The following is a 20,286-nucleotide window of genomic DNA, read 5'->3' on the forward strand; positions in this document are numbered from 1 at the left end:
GGCCCGCTGTGCTTAGCTGTCACAAGTCCCTGTAGCCCAGTAAAATCAAAACTCCAGAGCCTTGTAATTTATCAGCCACATTTATAGCAGTTAATTCTCAACCCATAAAATGCCCACACAATGAACTAGAGCCAGTTGATACTGATACAAACTGCCCACCTAGATAAGACAAGTTGTCCTGTAATAATCCATCCCTTATAAGATAATGTGGCTATTTAAGGCCATGTGGATCTGGTTCACCCTTCTCTTCCTCCACCTTCCTTCATTTTTTTTTCCCTGTGTGTCCCTATCTTCCATCTCTAAACTCTCAGCCTGCTTTCTTTTTTTCTTTTTTTTTTTTTTTGAGGTGTTTGAAATTTATCTTTTTATTTATTTATTTATTTATTTTAACGACTTTATTTTACAAAACAAAGATAAATGTACAGATTTTAAACACTTTTTGCTTAAAATTATACATTTTTGTCAGTACTGTTTTTTCAGACATTGAAATAATTTTTACATAAAACCATGTGAATATATTTTTTTAGTCAGTACTTGATTTTTTTCAAGGGCTTGACAGTATGCATTGAAAACCTAATAGTTACAATAAGCGTAAAGTACATGCAAAACAAAACGCAACATGGAAATAGTCAAAGTCTTCTTGTTTTGTAAACATATGTATATTTTTTTGTTTTCTTTATTTCTTGGACTTCATACAGTCTGTGAGTTGTTTCTGGGGGAGTGCAAGCCTCTGGGGTTAGCATCCCACTATCAGTGACTGCATAGTATGTCTGCTCTTTTGTGACTGGGTTATCTCACTCAGGATGATATTCTCTAGATGCAGCCATTTTCTTAAGAATTTGGTTAAGTCATTGTTTCTGGTGGCTGAGTAGTATTCCATTGTGTATATGTACCACAATTTTTGTATCCATTCATCTTCTGAAGGACATCTGGGTTCCTTCCAGCTTCTGGCTGTTATAAATAGAGCTGCTATGAACATTGTGGTGCATATATCTTTGTTGTGTATTAAAGTGTCTCTGGGGTATATGCCCAGAAGTGGAATAGCTGGGTCTTCAGGTAGTACTATATCCAATTTTCTGAGGTATCGCCAGACAGATTTCCAGAGTGGTTGTATTAGCTTGCAACCCCACCAACAGTGAAGAAGTGTTCCTCTTTCTCCGCAGCCTCACCAGCATTTGCTGTCATCTGAGTTTTGGATCTTGGCCAATCTGACTGGTGTGAGGTGGTATCTCAGGGTTGTTTTGATTTGCATTTCCCTGATGGCTAAGGATGTCGAGCACTTCCTCAGGTGTTTCTCGGCCATTCGGTGTTCGCCTGCTTTCTTTATCTACTGCCCAACCACAGGCTCTAGCCTTACCTTGTGTTTGCTCTTATCTACATATAGACATCAATCCACAGAAACAAAGAAGAGAGAGAGAGAGAGAGAGAGAGAGAGAGAGAGAGAGAGAGAGAGAGAGAGAGAGAGAGAGAGAGATAAAGCCTTTCAGCAGGACCCCACTTTAGTATTTAGCACATAAGAAATCTTTTGCAAACTTCTTTGCGGTTACCTCCATGTTAACTGAGGAGGCATTCCATCTGCTCATTTATTTTGTGGGTTGCTTTCTGGGAGATCATTGGAAGATGTAGATAAGAAAAACAGTAACTGTAATATTGGAATAGTCAGAGGATGCTATCACAGGGTCTGCCCAGGAGGTGGCTTAGGTAGTGTGGTAGGTAGAAAGCCTCCTAGAGGGGAGCATCTTTGACCTAATACTGAAAGAAAAGTAGAGTTAGCGAGAGTAAGAAAAGATGAACACACTGTAGTGGCCATAAACATTTTAAACACTAATGAAGTCGAAGGGAACACGACTTTTTGAGATGTATACAGAGGTGATTCATCTTGATGGACTAGGGAAGATGTCACGGGTACGTGAGGATTGCATTCAGAAGACTTTTACACATTTGATGGGAGTTTAACTTTGTTCTCAGGTTTTGTTTGTTATTTTGAGACAAGGCCTCTACATATCTCTGGCTGTGCTAGAACTCACTCTGTAGATCAGGTTGACCTGAAACTCCTAGAAATGCACTCACTCACCCCTGACGCCCAAGTGCTGGGATTAAAGCTGAGTGCTATCATGCCTGAGTGGAAGGGGTTCCTTTTCTTTCTTCCCTAATTGTTTGAGGTGACTGTTTCAAGCAATTACTATTTCAAGTAGATCACGTGTACATGTGTCTTGTGTCACTTGCGAAACCAAAGTACATACAACTTCTTAGCAACCTTGTCTTATAGTCAAGGAGCCTCTTGAAGTTCTAACATGTATCTACCCCTCCCCCGAATGTTTCATTTGTAATACGTAAGGAAACGGCCCAGTTCCTGTTGAACAGGTAGCTCCTGATTCAATATATTCTGAGAACAACTCTTACGTCACAGACTCAGAGAATAGCAATGTGGCACAACAGCATGGGTTTCCTTCCCAGAGAGGAGTGCTTATGTGTGTAATAGGAGTGCCTACCTGAGCAGCTAGTCCTTACAGCTTTGGCACAGGGCCTTTGTGAGGGAAAGCAGTTTCTAGGCAGTGGATTAGGTTTTCTAGTTAGTAAGTGTGGTGTCCTTGGATGCTTTCTCATAGTTGTTATGAACGCTAATAATATTTACTGTCCATTTCCTTGAAAGCAGGTCCTTTAGCAGATAACAAAATATCATGTTTACTTATGGAAAACAGTCTTTGAATATTGTTCCCTTGGTAGAAATTATGAACTCTATATGAATAGACTAGAATAAAATATTCAGTGTTTCAGCAGTTACAATCTTAGAATTTTTCTTTCCAATTGTGGATTTTAATGTGTGATATGTATAACAGTTAAGAAAATATACATACGCAGGCATGTGTGCACACATATATTTAACAAGTTATGAGGTCCATGAAATTGGATTACGGGTTGGTAGTCACAGCTCCACCTAGAGCACCCCTCCATCCACAGTGTCAAAACAGGATCACACTGTGGAAACAGGAGCACAGAAGATATTAAAATCTGGACTCTTTCTCAAGGATATGAAGTATACAGGAGAGGTTTAGTTACATGTTCGGGTATTTTAACATGAACGTCCTAAGAAATGGAATTGGAAGGTCTGGGTGATGAGGTAAGAGTCTACAGGACTGTATGTAATGCATTCAAAAGTTAGATCTGGGCATTTGCAGTGATTAAGTTTACTCTTTTTGCTATGGAAAAACTCTTTGCTATAGGTATGCTTGGATTTTTTCTTTTTAAACCCTCACTTGTCTCATTTATGCGTTTGGCATTTGGGATGGTAACTGCTGCAGATTTCTGGAAAGGGGCACAGATTAACATAAGGAAGACAGGTTGAGCAAATCAAGTTTTTCTTCTTCTTCTCTTCTTCTTCTTCTCTTCTGTTTACAAATCCTAAAAGCCCAACAAGGTTCTAGAGCCTGTAAAATTTTTGAGTAATATAGTATCCTGACTGAACCTTAAACATCTCTGAAATTTCTAAAAAATTTAAGCACGCTTCTTTTCTGACTGTAGTATTCATATAAGCAGATTTCGACACAGTCCAACATGTACAAAAGTTGGGTACTACCTTAAAATGGGAGTATTGAGCAACTTCTGCTATCTCCTGACTGTGGCAGTTTCTGAAACTCCCTAGGGTGATGTGGCAAACAAGTTTTGAGTATCGACACATTTGGCCTCAGTTTGGTCTTAGAAATCACTGGCTGCAACCGTGGCTGTTTCTGATTTTGTGAGTGCTTGTGGGATGAAAATGTTGTGTTTACTGTAAGGTCAATTTACAAAGGTTTATGATTTTATTAAGCTCCCTTAGGAGGCTGCAGCCTTTTTAGTTTCTTCTCTGAAAGACTTGCGTTAGTTTGGGTCAGAGAGATCGTACAGGTGAAGAAGACACACATTAGAGGCAGGTTAATCTTTTACGTTTAAAATCGTCTCTCCCAGTACTTCGAACCAATGGCTCTAAAAATAGGGTCCTAAATTTAGAGGGCGAACTGTTACATTGAGTTCTTTTCTGGTGTCGGGCAGGAGTCCACACGGGCTCGGTTTGGCACTCCCGAGGACAGAGGGCGAGCGCCCTCCCGGTGGGCACAGGTGAGCGACCGACGTGTGCTTGCCCGGGAGAGGTCAAACTCTCACCAGACCACACACCGGACCCGAACGCCTCCGTGGCCAGAGTCCGAAGTTCGGACTCGCAACGCAGGACGCACCGGCTCGCACGCCGCGGGCCATTTTTCTGGCCGGAATTACGGCAGACGCCGGCATCTCTGTGATGGAGGGGTCCGCGGGGGTAAGGCAGTGTGGGGCTCACGCTCTAGAGGAGCGGCCGCGGGCGGGCTGGGAGCTAGGGTGAGGGAGGCGGTGATTTTTTTTTTCCCCTTTACACTCCAGGGCTGCGCCCTAGGCCTCCGGGGTGGAAGGCTGCGGCCGTGCGCTCCGGCTCCTGGAGCTCCGAGGCGGAAGGCCCGGGAGCGGTGCGCGGGCCCTTTAAGCTCGAGCGAGGACGTGGCCGCCGAGCTCGAGCCGTCGGGGAGGCGTCTCCGCCGCGCGGGCGAGACCAAGGCCGGGGGTGCGGCGCGGGTTCCCCCCGCGGGGCCGCAGTGGTGCGCGCCGGCCGCCCGTGTGTTCGCCTTCCCAGCGCTGCGCCCACCGCGCCGGGCCTGCTGCTGGCCGGCGGGCCGGCTGCAAGGCCTCCGCCTGTGGGCGCGGAGATGGCGGGGCCCGGGGCGGCGGCGGGTTGCGCGCGGCGGGTTCTGGAGCAGCTGCGCAGGGTGAGTCCCGGGCTCGGGAACCGCGGTGGGGCCGAGCGGCTGCGGCCGGGGAGCCGGAGCTCAAGCTCGCCCGGCCTGGACTCGGCCGCTGCTCGCCGCGGGGAAGAGGCCCGGGGATCGGGAAGGCAATGTGGACCTCCCAAAGGACTGCCGGTTTTGTTCCCGACCCCAGAGACGATTGCCCGAACGTCATTTATTTTGAACAGGGGTCAGTTACACGTGGTTTTCTGACTGCCGGAAACTGGAGTTTCTTGGTGATGAAACTTCTTGTCTTAAGCGGACGCCTAAGCTGGGACCGGAACTGAGATTTTTAGTTCTGCATTATTTTTCCCCAGTAGAGTGCCCTTCAGAAATGCTTTAACCGTAACGTCCTTCCTCCTCTTTGCATTGTTAATGTAAAAGGTGTTGTTGGAAACTCTAGAGATAGTGAACGCTCAGGATCCAAAGTATGTTTTTTTTTTGTTTGTTTCATTTTGTTATCAGGTAACGGAAGTTATTTCTCCTTAGTGTTTGTACGTGTTTTGTTGTTGATATGTTTCGGGACACCACACACAGACAGACAGACAGACACACACACACACACACACGGGGGGGGGGAGGGAAGAGAGTACGGGACACCACACACAGAGACACACACACACACACACACACACACACACACACACACACACACACACACACACACACACACACACACACACACACACCCAGGAGAGAGTGTTTCTGGAAACTGCATTGTGTTTTCTAATAGACCATTTAAATATTGCAGCTGTTCTGATTAGTCAGTTCAGATTATGCTCTGTGAATTTAAAGTAGTGTCCCCATGCTTGTGTTTTATTTATTTCGCCAAAAGTAGTGTAGTGAGTGTACCCGCCTGTGAATGAAAAAGTTGTGGGGTTCTAAATGAAGTAAGAATTTTACCACCGGCATCCTGTTGTCTTTTAAGGGAAAGAACACAGTCAGTCCACAGTAGAAACCGACGGTTTATAGAAGCACACATGCAAAGCAAGGAGAGGAGACGGAGAGATTGTATATTCTTGGGAGGCTGGGAAAGTCTTAACAGGCTGAGCAAGTAACTAAACTGGCCTGCACAGGGGGCTCTGCTGCCAAGGGTGTGACAAATGATGCCTTTGTAGACAGGTGGGTCCCAAGGACTGTTGTGTGGCGCAGGAGAGCACTTGAAGGCTTTTCAGTGTGTTTGGCTACTATAGATTTTCCTGGTGGTAGTATGTATGTATGTAGCCCAGATGTCAGGGAACAAAACTCAAAACAGGACGGACAAATGACAAGGGTAAGGATGCAGAAGTCTGGTCCTAAATGGGGAACTAGGAAGAGCCGAAATGGGTATAACTTTGTTGATTAGATGTGGAGAGGGGTGGGTTGTGCTAAGAATGTAGAATACTCCTAAATTTCTGGCTGTGTCAGTTATTGAGATGGGTTTATGGGAAGAGAATCATACTGTAGAGAGACAATTGCAAATCATATACATCTTCCTTCGTGGAACTCAACAATTAGTGCCCAGGGAGATGCCCAGTGGGTTAAGTGCTTGCTCCGCAAGCATTGCCTGGTCCTCATTTACCGGAAGTGCTAGGCTTGCAGGGACCTCTGACTCCAGCACCAGGTGGAGGGGTGTGCGGGGGAATCCCAGGGGCTCATTAGTCACCAGTATAGCAAAGAATGGGTAAGCTCTAGGTTCAGTGATTAAGATGGAGAAAGACATCTCCATTCAATGTCTGGCTTTTTATTTATTTATTTATTTTGCACATTCACACACAGTGTACACATGTAACACATACACAGGGAACATTTACCAGTATTTGGCTTTGATAAGGTTGGTGGTGAGGGACATGAGAGAATGGGGATGTTGCACAAACTTTTTGTGGCTCAGTAGGCTACGCTGATATGTTTGTTTCTGGTTTTAAGGAGCAGTTCTTCCCTTTAGTATGGTGTTAGCTGTGAATTTTCTGTCGACACCACTTGTCAGATGAGTGAATGATCTTCTTGGCCCAATACCTTTTTTCCCCCCTCAATAACTTTTTATAAAAGGTTTCACAATTATAAACTTTCCCCTTATGCACTGCATTAGCTGCAAAGTATAAGTTTTGCTATGTTGCTTTTTTTCAATTTAATCTGAAAGTTTTATTTTAAGAAATGTTATTTTACCTGTATGGATGTTTTGCTCCTGCATATATGGCTATGCACCAGTATGTTTGCAGTGTCAGACTCCATGGGACTTGAGTTATGGACCATGTGGGTGCTGGGAATTGAACTTGGGTCCTCTGGAAGAGCAATCAGCGATCTTAACTGCGGAACCATCTTTACAGCTCCTGGAAATATTTTCTAATTTCCCCAGTTGGACTGGAGGCATGTTTCAGCAGGTGACACACCTACAGTACAAGCCTGGTGGTCTGAGTGTGGATCCCAAACCCACATTAAATGTTGGACACAGCAGAGGCATCTCTAATCCTCGCTGATTCCCACTAGTGTATGGGAGGAGGAGCCGGGGCCTCTTCAGAAGTTTATGTGCTAGCTAGTCTGGTTTCTGTGCTAGCCTGGCTCATGTGAGAGTGGGCTATAGGGAGGCCAGTCTCAAACAACAAAGAAGGTATGAACCAAAAACCCGAGGTTGTCCTCTAACTTTATTGTATGGGCTTGTGGCACTAATGAGCCTAAACTCAAAATAATTTCTCTCATTACCTAATTTTTCATTGTTCTGTGGTTATTTAGTAGTATATTATGTCCACATTTGTAAAATTTTCAGATTTCTTCAAAAAGTTAAAATAGTTTATTTTTTCAGTATTGAGTATTTTACTCATTCATGTCTGTACACCATGTAACCTTGTGTATCCAGAAGAGAGGGCAGATCCTGGAACTGCAGTGCTGGATAGTGGTGGGCCACCTTATGGATGCTAGGAACCAAAACTTGTTTCGTCTACAGGAACAACAAATAAATGCGTTTAATTGCTGAGCCTCTCGTCAGCCCCTCTTTCTGTTTTTGATAGCTAATTTCAAGTTATTGTAATCAGAGATTACACACTTCTCAAGATTTGAATTGTAATTGAGTTTTCATTATTTTAAGTTATGTGTATGTGTATCTGTGTGTATGTGCATGTGAGTTCAGGTGTCTGAGGAGGCCAGAAGAGGGAGGATATCGGATCTAGAGCTGCAGTTACAGGCAGGATTGTGGAAGGTCATGAACTCTGGTCCTCTGCCATAGCAGGAGATGTACTTAACTGCCCACTCATCTCTCTGGGCTGGGCTGTGAGCTTTTATATTTTAAAAAGTATATTGAGGTTTATTTTAGCTTGATGTATGGATTTGTTCCATACATAAGACTCTTAGCTTGATGTATGGATTTGTTCCATACATAAGACTCTTTTACGTATAGTTGAGAATGTGTTTTTTGCTATTGTTGTGTGGTATTTTCTTAGCATGTAAGGTCTGGTTCACTTATAGTGTTGTTCCAAGTCTCTTTTTATGCTGACTCATTGAAAGTGAGATCTTGAAATCCCTAACGACTATTGACGGTTGTCTGTTTTTTCCTTTATTTCATTTTGTGGTTTGTTCTTTGGGTAAAGTATAACCTTTATCTTAAAGACTGAGATAGCTTTTGCCATCAGAAGATGTTCTTTGTTCTTTGGAACAGTGTTTGTCTTAAAGTTTTGTTTTTTTCTTTTTTAAACTGGTATCACAGTAGTCACTGCACCTGGGGCCACTGAAGGAGGAAGAGTTTTGAGCTGATCCAGGAAGAGGGGAAATGTGTAACCAGCTGCAAGCCTTCAGCTGCATGTGTGGAAGAGCGTTTCAGGAGAAGCAGTGTGAACTGCTTGGTTGTACCATTGTCCTCTTTGTGGGGAGGGATGATGGCAGTACTTGCCTTTTCTTGAGCATCTGTCTTTGTGATCCTGGAGGCAGATGCTCCTTACCGTTGCTTGGGGGTGTGAGACCACATTTCTGTGTGTCTGAAGTGGAGGAGAGACAGAGTGGGGTAAAAGGTTTTCACCCTTTCCTGTGCCCTTTTAAGGTTTGTACTGTACTTTAAGAGGCTAACACAGAAGGGTAAAGGAACGCTCCATCAAACCCATAGAAGAGGCTCTATACCTCCTCTTTGGATCCTGTCTGGAGTCACAGCTGAAAAAAGAAGAAAGATACAGGGATTTAAAAATCATAACATTACATGCTTTTCTAATATTATGTTAATAAACTAGATAGCGACTTGCAAGGAGTCTGGTAGACACATAAAATAGGCTGTTTAGAGGGTTTGTTTCTGTGTTTGTTTGTCAGGCCCCTGAGGGGAAGATGGCAGCAGAGGTTCTAGCTGGTCTATGCTCGTGCCTGAAAAGAATCAAGTCTCTTCATTCTTTGGGTTCTTTTGTCAAAGAGCCATAAGTGGTGTGTCGTGGAAGAGCCTTTCAGAAGGAATGAAGTGAGGCCTGGCTTATATTGCCGTGGGCTTTAGGGAGAGATGGTGGGAATAGTTGCTTTCTATTGAATATCTGTCCTTGTGATCAAACTACATTATTTTAATTTAAGGTAAGGGCTGATAGGAGGGAAGGATTCAAATCTCAAATGTTATGACCTCTTTCCCTACTCCCACCCAGCATTCTGCAGATCTGTGTGTCTCCCTGTAGGGAAGTTTGTTTGTTTTTTTTTTTTGTAAAACCCAATGTGTTGCAGATATTTGATCTCACTATGAAACTAAAAAAAAAAAAAAAACAAAAAACTATGGTTCTCAGCTTTAGCACATCCCTTTAATCCCAAACAATGAAGGTAAAGTTAGTTTGTAGAAGGAAACACTCATGTTTGAAAGTGATGTCTAATTGAGTGGCAGACAAAATGAACCAGAGAAATATTTGACAGAAGAGGGTATACCCAGCCCTCACAAGAAGAGAGAGGAAACGGAAACTGCTTAAGAGGGAGCAGTGCAGAGAGAAAAAAGGTGAAGAAGGCAGTTTGACCAGGACAGTTGTATAGAGACAGGTTGTGGAGAGAACAAACTAGACACTGTGAGGACAGAACAAGCCAGAGAATGAAGGAGCCAGAAGATTATTGCTAAAGTTAGTTTGAGGCCAAGCAGAGCAGTCAGAGGCAGAGGGAAAAGTCAGATCGAATCAGTCAGCTTGGAGAGGAGTTTGATCCAGAACAGCTGAGGTGAACCAGAAAGCCAGAGATGAGAAAGGACTAGGAAGGGTGAGCTTATTCAGCAGCAACTCTCAGAGCGGAAAACATTCTAGGCCTAGATAAGATTGTACAGAGGCTTCCAGGACTAGGCCTGGGTTAGCAGACGGAGGCAGTAGACTCAGAGATGACAGTCACATCAGAAAAACGAAAGCTACTTTTTACCCCAATGCATATAGGTAAAATCTGAGCTTGAAGTCAGGGACACCACCAGGCCAGGTCACTGGCAATCATTTCTTGGCACTCTCCAGATCCTTGTACCTTCCTGAGTTAAGCTCTGACAGTTTCTTCATAATTCCTCAATGGTTTGGAAACCATTGTGTTTCACCATTCTGTTGCTCTTGACCCAGTGAGAGCAACTAACTGTAAGTTGTCAGACGAAAGTGGTCAGAGGCAGAAATGCATTGTATTATATGGCAGCCTGTTTCACATTCATAGAGTTAATCTCAGCCACCTGTACCTGTCTTGGTTCTAGTACTGTGGAAGATGTGTGTTTATGGCCTTATCTTCCTTTGTTTTGAAGGTTGTGGCAGCACTGCCTGAAGATATGAGAGCAGACTTTAATCCCAATGGTTTTTCATTGGAATTGGCAATATGTGTGCTTACCATTGGATTGCTTGCAATTGTCTTGTTTCTGTGGAGAGGCTTCCGATCAGTAAGTAACCACTGCATGCTAAGAGAATGTTCAGTCTGGGTTTAAAGGTTTTTTTTTAAGGTTTATTTTATGTGTATGAATACTTTGCCTACATGTATGTATCACATGTGTGCTTGGTACACACAGACGTGAGAAGGGGGCATGGGATCCCCTGGAACTACAATTACAGAGGGTTGTGATTGCTGTGGGTGCTGGGAGTTGAACGCTTGGTCCTCTACAAGAGTAACAAGTGCTCTTAAACCCTGAACTGTCTCTCCAGCCCTCATTCTGTCTTTAGACTAAATGATGAATTGGAAAAACGTAATTGCTATTTCAGGGAAATAAGTTACATCAATAAGTTCTTGGTAATATGTAGTTATTAGAAACTAAATATAGATTCAGAGAAATGTTTTTATACGTAAGGATTCTTTTTTATCATTTTTTATGGAATATTCTATGTATTAATGTTTCAAATGTTATCCCCTTTCCCTCCCTCTTCCATTCCTCTCCCCTTGCTTCCATAAAGGTGTTCCCACTTCCACCTCAGCTCCTTGGCATTCCCCTACACTGGGAAAACTAGCGTTCACTGGATCAAAGGCCTCTCCTCCCTTTGATGCCAGACAATGCTGTCCTATGCTACATATGCACCTGGAGCCATGGGTCTCTCCATGTGTACCCATTGGTTGGTGTTGCTGGGAGCTCTGGGGGATTTGGTTGGTTGATATTGTTGTTCTTCTCATGGGGGTTGCAAACCCTTTCAGCTCCTTTCTCTAGCTCCTCCATTGGGGTCCCCATGCTCAATCTGATGGTTAGCTGCAAGCATCCTCATCTGTATTCGTATGGCTCTGGCAGAGCCTCTGAGGAGACATCTATGTCAGGCTCTTGCCAGTAAGTACTTCTTGCTAGTGACTGAGTTTGGTGACTGACTGCATATGGCAGTCTCTGGATGATCTTTTCCCCAGTCCCTGCTCCTCTATTTGTTTCCTGTATTTCCTCATGTGAATGTTTTGTTCTCCCTTCTTAATAAGGACAGAAGCATCCACATTTTGGTCTTTTTTCTTTTTGAGCTTCATAAGGTCTGTGAATTGTTTCTTGGGTATTCCAAGCTTTTGGGATAGTGTCTGCTTATCAGTGAGTGCATACCATGTGTGTTGTTTTGTGACTGGGTCACCTCACTCAGGATGATATTTTCTAGTTCCATCCATTTGATTAAGAATTTCTTGAAGTCAATGTTTTAAATAACTGAGTGGTACTCCATTGTGTAAATGAACCACAATTTCTGTATCCATTTCTCTGTTGAAGAACATCTGGGTTTTTTCTAGCTTCTGGCTATTATAAATAAGGCTGCTATGAACATGGTGGGAGCATGTGTCCTTTTTATATGCTGGAACATCCTGGGTATATGCCCAGGAGTGGTATAGCTGGGTCCTCATGTAGTACTATGTGCAGTTTTCTGAGAACCTCCAGACTGATTTCCAGAGTGGTTGCACCAGTTTGCAATCCCATCAACAGTAGAGGAGTGTTCCTCTTTGTCCACATCCTCGCTGGCATCTGCTGTCACCTGAGTTTTTGATCTTAGCCATTCTGACTGGAGTGAGGTGGAATCTCAGGGCTGTTTTGATTTCTGTTTCCCTGATAACTAAGGAAGTTTAACATTTCTTTAGGTGTTTCTCAGCCATTTGATTTTCCTCAGTTGAGAAGTCTTTGTTTAGCTCTGTCTCCCATTTTTTTTAATAGGGTTATTTGATACTCTGGAGTCTAGTTTCTTGAGCTTTTGTATATATTGGATATTAGCTCTCTATCAGATATAGGGTTGGTAAAGATCTTTTCCCAATCTGTTGGTTGCCATTTTATCCTGTTGACAGTGTCCTCTGCCTTACAGAAGCTTTACAATTTCATGAGGTTCCATTTGTCAATCTTTGATCCTAGAGCCATTGGTGTTCTGTTCAGGAAAATTTCCTCTGTGCCTATGTGTTCTAAGCTCTTTCCCACTTTCTCTTCTATTAGTTTCACTGTACCTGGTTTTATGTGGAATTCTTTGATCCACTAGATTTGAGCTTTGTAAAGGTGATAAGAAAGAGTTGAATTGCATTCTTCTGCATGCTGACTGTCAGTTGAACCAGCATCATTTGTTGAAAATGCTGTCTTTTTTCATTGAATGTTTTTAGCTCCTTTGTCAAAGACCAAGTAAACCTTAGGTGTGTGGCCTGTGAGCCTGTGGGCTTCGGAGTGAGAGCGCTCCTGGGAGATCAGCTCCCTGCAGGCAGATTTTGTGTCCTAATGGCTTTGGGACTGCTAAGCACTGGATATATATGTAAGTGTTCTTAAAGGATTTTCTTTGCAGGGATAGTACACACTAGTACCAAACCCCACCTTTCCCCCTCCTCTGCATTTTTCTTCTTCCTATGCCTCTTCATCTTTCTCCTCCTCCCCTTGCTTCTCGTCACCCCCCCCCCCCTTTTTTTGGTCTGTTTGCTTTTAGCAGTGTTAAAAGCCAACAGATGTATCTACCCTCCCAATTTAGAATAAAGGCCACTCATTCAGTTAATAATCAGATGGTTAATCCCCCCCAGCCCCCCTGTGTAGGCACACCCCTGTCCCAGACCCTGTATCATTCATTCCCACAGTTGCTTTTTTTTTTTTTTTTTTAAAGAGGGAGTCTCACCATATCCTTTTCTTCCTGAGACTTCTTTTTAGATATTGGTCCTTGTGCTTCTGACTGTACTGCTGATTTCTTTATGGTTTCCTGGTGCCTTGCAGAAGGAGTCTCTCTGCCTCATGTTGCCTTTTTTATATTTCCTTTTTGCACACATCCTAGGATATCTTGTCCTGCAACCTAAATAAACCTGTGTGATGAAAACACACCTCAATTAAAATGAACACAAGCTGTGCCTAGATTGGGCAGATTACCACTACACTACTCTGTTCCCCTGCTATGGAATCCTTATATCCTGTGGTTTCTTCAGGCCACGTGCTTCAGCTTCATTTTCCTTCCATATCCTTCACCAGGGAGGTTGTCTCCTTTCTCCAACTCTCCACCTCTACCTTTCCTTCCCCTGCCCACAATCTGTTGAACCTGAGTAGCGACTGGGCAGCCCTTCTTGGGGAAGTGGAATTAACATTGAAATACAAACAGCTCCAGGACAAACATAACTTTGTCCTTTTGATTTTTCTCTTTCTTGTCTCTCTGTCTTTTCTAGGTGGTATAAATCTTCCTTTTACTCTAGCCCCAGGCCTGTCACAGTGGGTTTATCTTTTCTTCACTGAGAGCTGACACTTAAGAAAGGCTAATGGGTTTTTTTTTTTTTTTTAAGAGTTGGACCTTGTTTAGAGCCCTATGGTATTTTTTAGACTGTTGTATTTTGGCTATTAAGTAGTTGTCTTAGTAATAGAGTACTTGAAATCCCTCGTGTTAGCACCAAATATGTGAGTAGGAACCATGAGTCTGAGTGAAGTAGCAGGTGCTTCAGAGCCTTCATATGACAGCACACAGTGTGAGTCTTCAGTGGGAGACCTTACTGTGTAGCAGGGCTTTCGTCAGATATAGAATGCCTCTGGGTAATTCACTCATGGAAAGCCCATGAGAAGTTGGGAATAGAAATCAAATAGATTTACTTGAAGGTATACTTGTGTTAATATACTTTTGTTTAAATTTGTTTCAGATTCGAAGCCGATTTTACGTGGGTAAGTTGTTATTTTTCTGTTTGAGAGCTCATTGTTGTATATAATTTAAAAACTTAAAATAGGTTAGTTATGGTAATTTTCTTTTTCTTTCTCAGGGAGAGAAAAAAAACTTGCTCTTGAGCTTTCTGCATTAATTGAAGAAAAATGTAAACTACTTGAAAAAGTCAGCTTTGTTCAAAAGGAGGTAAGGCATGTCTGAGAATAATGTTGGTGGTAGAGACTGGAACTTAGTGGTTCTCCATGGATTACTTAGTGCCTCCAGAGCTCTGCTTCAGAGCTGAGTTCTGTGGCTCTTCACCTCTGGTAGCCATCTCTTCCCTGACTGACAAAGTGCAGCACCTTGATTTGTTTATTGGTCGTTTAGATAGTCTTTGTGAAGTTGCCTTTTCAAGTCTTTTTCACCCTTAAAAAAAAAAAACTTATTATCATATGTGTCTATTTGTGCCTGTGCATGTGGCATGTGTGGAAGAGTCATTTCTCCTTTTCTCACTCATCTGGGTCCCAGAGATTGAAATCAGATGGTCAGTTTTGGTAGCAAGCTCCTTAATTTCTAAGCCACCTTGTTGGCCCATTTCTGCCCCTTTAAAGACACTTACAATCATTTTGCCTTTATGTTATGTAGAAGCAGGGTTTTTGTTTGTTTTTAACATTTTATATTGGGGTTGGGGATTTAGCTCAATGGGTTTGGTCCTCAGCTCTGGGGGGGGGGAGAAAAAAAAACAAAATACAAAAAAATAACATTTTATATCTATTATATCTAGGAGTTTTGCTAGATATATGGCTTACAACTATCTTCTGTGACTTATATTTCTGTCTTATTTGGTGTCTAAGAAAATAGGTTTAGAATTAATGTAGTGTAATTTGTCAGGTCTTTGTTTTTTGTTTTTGTTTTTTGCTTCCTGTTTAAAGAGATTTTTGCCTATTGAGGATGTATAGGTATACTTGTTATCATGTAGAGACTTCATTTTTTTTTCATTTGGGATTTGAGTTAGCTTGCTAGGGCTGCTATGACCAAATGCCACTTTACAAGCCGGAATGACCTCCCTTACAGTTCTGCAAAGAAGAGCCAAAGGTGGAGGTGTAGGCAGGCTTTGCTGCTTCTGTGGTCTGTCCCTTGACCTGTAGATAAAACTGCTTGCTTGCTGTGTGTCCCTCTGTCCTAATGCTCTCTGAGGATACTAGTCGTATTAGCTCAGGCTCATCTCAACTGCCTCCTTTTAGCCAGTTACCATTTAAAAGCTTTGTCAACAAGTAACAGACACATTTGGAGGTGTTGAGACTTAAGAGACGGGCTCTCTCTGTGTAGTCCTGGCTGCTTGAACTAGCTCTGTAGACCAGGCTGGCTTCAAATTCACAAGTGATCTCTCTTGAGCATTTGGGTTATAAACGTGTGTCACTGTACCTGGCTTCAGAGTAAACATTTTTATAATGCTGAATTCTTATCTGTGGATTATAGTCCATTTTTCTATGTATGCTTTTTAAAGTTTGTTGTTGTTTTCTTGAGACAAGGTTTCTTTGTGTAGCCCTGGCTGTCCTGGAATTCACTATGCTGTCCTTGAACTCAGAAATCCACTTGCCTCTGATTCCCAAGTGCTGAGACTAAAGATGTTTGCCACCGTTGCCCGGCTAAACATATCTGATATTGTCTTCTTTTTTTTTCTTTCATTAGCTTTTATGTATATGGGTGTTTTGCCTGAATGTATGTCCGTGCCATATGTGTGTGTAGTGCTGCAGAATCCAGAAGCAGGGTGGAGAATTCAAGGACAGCCTGGGATACTGTTGCAGTAAATATTAAAGAATAAAATATGCTTATCCCTTTATCAGCCCCATGGTCTAACTCTGCCAGCCTGCTTCTAGTTTGAAGCCGCAGGCACCTCTGTTGCTCGGTTTGAGCTGCCCCCATGGTCTCTCTTCATCCGTGAGACTCTCTTCCCCTGGCAGTTTACTACCTCCAATCCTGAGTGTTTCCTTACCCCAAAACTCAACACAAACACAACTCTATAGCCGGATAGCTTTTCATACAGGTTTATGTATTCAGTTCTCAATCCATAAACCCTCTACACAACAAGATTTCATCAAATAGACAAAGATACTGGGGCTGGAGAGATGGCTCAGCGGTTAGGAGTACTGACTGCTGTTCCGGAGGTCCTAAGTTCAAATCCCAGCAACCACATGGTAGATCCGATGCCCTCTTCTGGTGTGTCTGAAGACAGTTACAGTGCACTTATATGTAATAAATAAAACTTTAAAAAAATAGACAAAGATACAAACTGCCCTTCTATATAAAATATTAGACCTATAAAATCCTTAATGTTCATAGATTTTTAACATCAATTAAGCCCACCTGGATCCAGCTCATCTTTCTGGAGGTTCATCTTGGAACTTCTCTTCCCCCTTGTCCTCTGCTCTCTTACACTCTGTCTATCTCCCTTACCCCGCCCAGTCACTGGCTCTCCTTTATTTCACTAATTAAAATGGGAAGGTTCAGATAAAGTCAGCTCCTGACTAGGCAGCCCTTCTTGGGGAAGTAGAACTAAAATTAAAATACAAGCAGCTTTGGCACAATCTATAGGATACTTCTAAGGCTGTCTAAAAATAAATAAATATGTAACAGGTAAACAAACTGAATGAACTTTCTGCAGAGAAGAAGATAAACTTTAAAGATACTCAGTGCCATTAGCCTCCAAGCAAAGGCTAAAGACCATGATGCTACTCAGCCCATGTGCTAACAACAGCACAGCACACACTTAGAAGGACACAGAGAAACTGGAACACTCACCTACTAGTAGAAGTGCAAAATGATACAACCACTGTGGAAGTTAGACAAATCTACCAAAACAAATACAGACACAGCACCTCTCAGTAAATATCTAAAACTTCTGAAAATGCATGTTTTGAGATAGGGTCTCTCTTTGTAGCCCTGGCTGGTTTGGATCTGAAAGAGATCTGCCTGCCTCTGCCTCTTACGTGCTGGAATTAAAGGAGTTAGACGTAGAAAAGAATAGAAAAAATATTGTGTATCAGTATTTAAGAAATGAAAGGGGGCTGGGGATGGGGTGGAGGGGCGCATTAGAAAAGAAAAACATGCATCAGAGGTATGAAAAGAAATTGAGAAAATATTGTATATTTGGCTTAGAGGAAAAAAAGAACAGAGCCTTTCCTACCAAGGTGCCAGTTCCCACATAGGAACCAAATGCCTAAAGTATAAAATGTTCATAGTAAAAAAAAAAACATTAAGAATTAAAAATTATGTATAAATAATTAGAAAATAAAAATTAAAGATTAATTAATAACAAATGAATAAAAAGAGATGGAGGTGTTATGTTCTTGGTCAGTGTTCCTTCCAGCTCAGTACTAGCGAAGTATTCTGTGGTTTGTGTAACTCCTTGCTGCTGTGCCTGGGCTGTGGTATCAGGAATCCCTTAGCTTCTGCTGTTTCCACAGACTGTGCTGTGGGGGCCTGTCCGTCCCATCTGATGCTGTTCTGAGTTCTGCAGGCTCTTTTCTGGTTCCAAGAGTCTCATTTTCCCATGGGGGAGTAGCAGGGAGAGTGAGGCTTGCTGAAGTTCTACAGAGTCCTGTGCGCCATCTTCAGCACCTTATGTCTGTAATTTGCTGAGCTGGTCTCTTCAGCCTCCAAGCTAGTTCTTCCCATGGTCTGTCCTGAGTCTGCATCCTGCTGCTCCACACAGTGGCAGGGAAGCAGAGTGGTGGGCCTCGAAGGCTCTCGCTCAGATTTCCTCTCCGTTTGGCATGTTGTGGTCCTCTCCTCACTGAGTCCAGCCTTGGATTGGATGTCTGCTTGTACTGTTTAATGGGTACCTCCTGGCAGGAGTCACTGCTGCTGTCTGCTGTGACTGGATGTGCTCATGCAAGAGACTCCAAGTCGTCTTACTTTCTTTTCTGTGGCTCCAGTTCCTCAGTATTATTATCCGACTTTCTTGTACCTTGATTCCTGGCCTCCCAAACATCTCTTCTAAACCACGACTGTGAATCAAGGCTGCTGGTATCATTTGGAGCTGGTTCATTATTTGTCATGGACTATCTGCTGCTTTATGAATTCATTTGTTGGACTTGTAGTTTTGGGGGCAGTCTTAGAGGCTTCTCTACATTTAATATGCTATATTAGTTAGGGTTCTCTGGAGAAACAGAATTAATAAAAATGAATCTGTACATTAAAGGGGATCTTCTTAAGAGTGGCTTACAGGCTGTGGTCCTGCTAGTCCAATAGCAGTCTCCCAGCAGAAAAGCACAGAATCTGATAGCTGTTCAGTCTTGAAATCCTGAAGAAGTACGTTCTAATACTAGCAAGGAATGCCGCTGGCAGGACAGGTGAACTTGCCAGGGATAGTGAGGGCAAGCAGGCAAAAAGCAAAAGCTCCCTTTTCCATGTCCTTTAATGTGAGCTGCCACCAGAAGACATTGTCTAGGTTTAGGATGGTCTTTCCATCTCAGATGACCAGTCAAATCAAGGGGTACCTAGTTGGGTTTTAGTTGATTACAGATGTAGTCAGGTTGGTAATCAAGATTCTGTGAATAGAGATAATGCCTTTTTAATCTGCGTACGGTTGGAATCTCTTTTCTAACTGTTCTCAGTAGGGCTTCCATCACGTCCTTAGCCAGCTATTGGGGTCCGGGATGCCCTTATTCTGCTCTCAGCTCCTTCCCATTCCTTGTGTTGGCTGGATTTTTCATAAGTGATGAAGGACTTTATCATGACAAGGGACTGACCTCTTATACATAAATCCGTGCAAGTCTTGGTCACAATAGGATGCTGAGTTTTGTTCAGCCCTCTCTTGCTCTGTGTGCTTGAGTTATTTGTTTGCTTGCGTGGTCTGGTGAAGGGATGGGTCACATCGACTGTGCCAGTGGGAAAGCCCACATGATTAGATACATCTTTGAGAGCAGTATTAAGTTCCACTTGTTAGAAAAATACTTAGAAATTTGCAGTACTTACCAGATACATTGACCCATTTTCTTTTTCTTGTGTCTTTGTCTTGCTTAGTTAGCAAAATGATACTTTTTGAAATAATCAAACAAGCACAGAATCCTGGCCTATAACTCATCTGACTTAGCATGTCCTGAAGTATATGCATTGTTTCTTTGTGGTTTCTAATTTTCCTAAAATCCTTTCCTAGTTCTCTGCCTGTGTGAGTGAGTCTCCTTTATAAGGAGAAAGAAGTGTGTACCATTGGGCTTACCTTTCCGCAGGTCTCTCTTCTCCCATACATCTTTATTGTTTAAATAGTCCTCTGAGCCTTCAGCCAGATTCTGACTTTTGGTGTGGTATCTAGCTGTTGTTTAGCTGGAAGCTTGATTGGAAGCAACACAGTCCTCTGTTTAATTCTGTGATGTTTTATATTTAATTATTCTTAGTTTTCATCCCTTGATTATTCTCTTTTTAAAATGTTATCTTCCTTACTGTCTTATTTGTCGTATGATATAAATGTCTGATGGCCAGTTATTGCACACTGCTCTATTGGAAAGGCTGGAGAAGCTGTTATCTTGTTCATTGGATGACAGACAACTCACATCTTTGCACCTCTTTAGTCTATTCTTGATGTTAGAGTTTTTATCCAGCAGACTTGGGTCAACTTTGCTAGTCACAGGTGTTATATTCTTCATATGTTGCTCAACCTGGTGGTTGTGACTTGTTACGGATTCTGGCTTTGCTTGTCACAGTAGTTAGATTGCAAAACTAAGCTCAGAGTTTGCTTCCTAGGTATCTATTGAGATACAATTTGGACACAGTTTGTAGTTTTTACTTACGTGTTGCCTTGTTTCATTCAGTATGAAGGCTTAGAGTCATCTTTAAAGGAGGCCAGCTTTGAGAAGGATTCAACAGAAGCACAAAGTTTGGAGGTAAAAAAATATGATTCAAAAGCTAGGGAAAAGATTCTTATTAAATAGCAAACTTTAAAAATCTGTTCTCTTCTCAAAAAGAATTACTTCAGAGAAATTATGAAATAGTGTATCAGGATCTTAAAGCTCACAGAAAAATTGGAGGAAATAGAACAT

General features: G+C 42.5%; 1 protein-coding gene across 8 annotated transcripts in view; it reads left to right on the forward strand.

The window, feature by feature from the left end:
* Positions 1–20,286, forward strand: part of MIA2 (MIA SH3 domain ER export factor 2) — a gene marked incomplete at its 5' end in the record, with an annotated part of 83,224 nt that overhangs the window by 19,122 nt on the left and 43,816 nt on the right. For 3 of the 8 annotated variants that reach the window (XM_080929584.1, XM_080929585.1, XM_080929587.1), the window contains 4 exons: positions 4,650–4,772; positions 10,474–10,605; positions 14,247–14,268; positions 14,364–14,452. In XM_080929584.1, coding sequence (XP_080785710.1) covers positions 4,713–4,772; positions 10,474–10,605; positions 14,247–14,268; positions 14,364–14,452 — 303 coding nt within the window. Of the gene's footprint in view, positions 1–2,984; positions 3,122–4,649; positions 4,773–10,473; positions 10,606–14,246; positions 14,269–14,363; positions 14,453–20,058; positions 20,131–20,286 lie in introns of those variants that run through there. The other 5 variants (XM_080929582.1, XM_080929586.1, XM_080929580.1 and 2 more) reach the window with 3 other exon arrangements.

The sequence above is a fragment of the Micromys minutus genome (genome assembly GCF_963924665.1).
Source record: "Micromys minutus genome assembly, chromosome: 1".
Classification (NCBI taxonomy): Eukaryota; Metazoa; Chordata; class Mammalia; order Rodentia; family Muridae; genus Micromys; species Micromys minutus.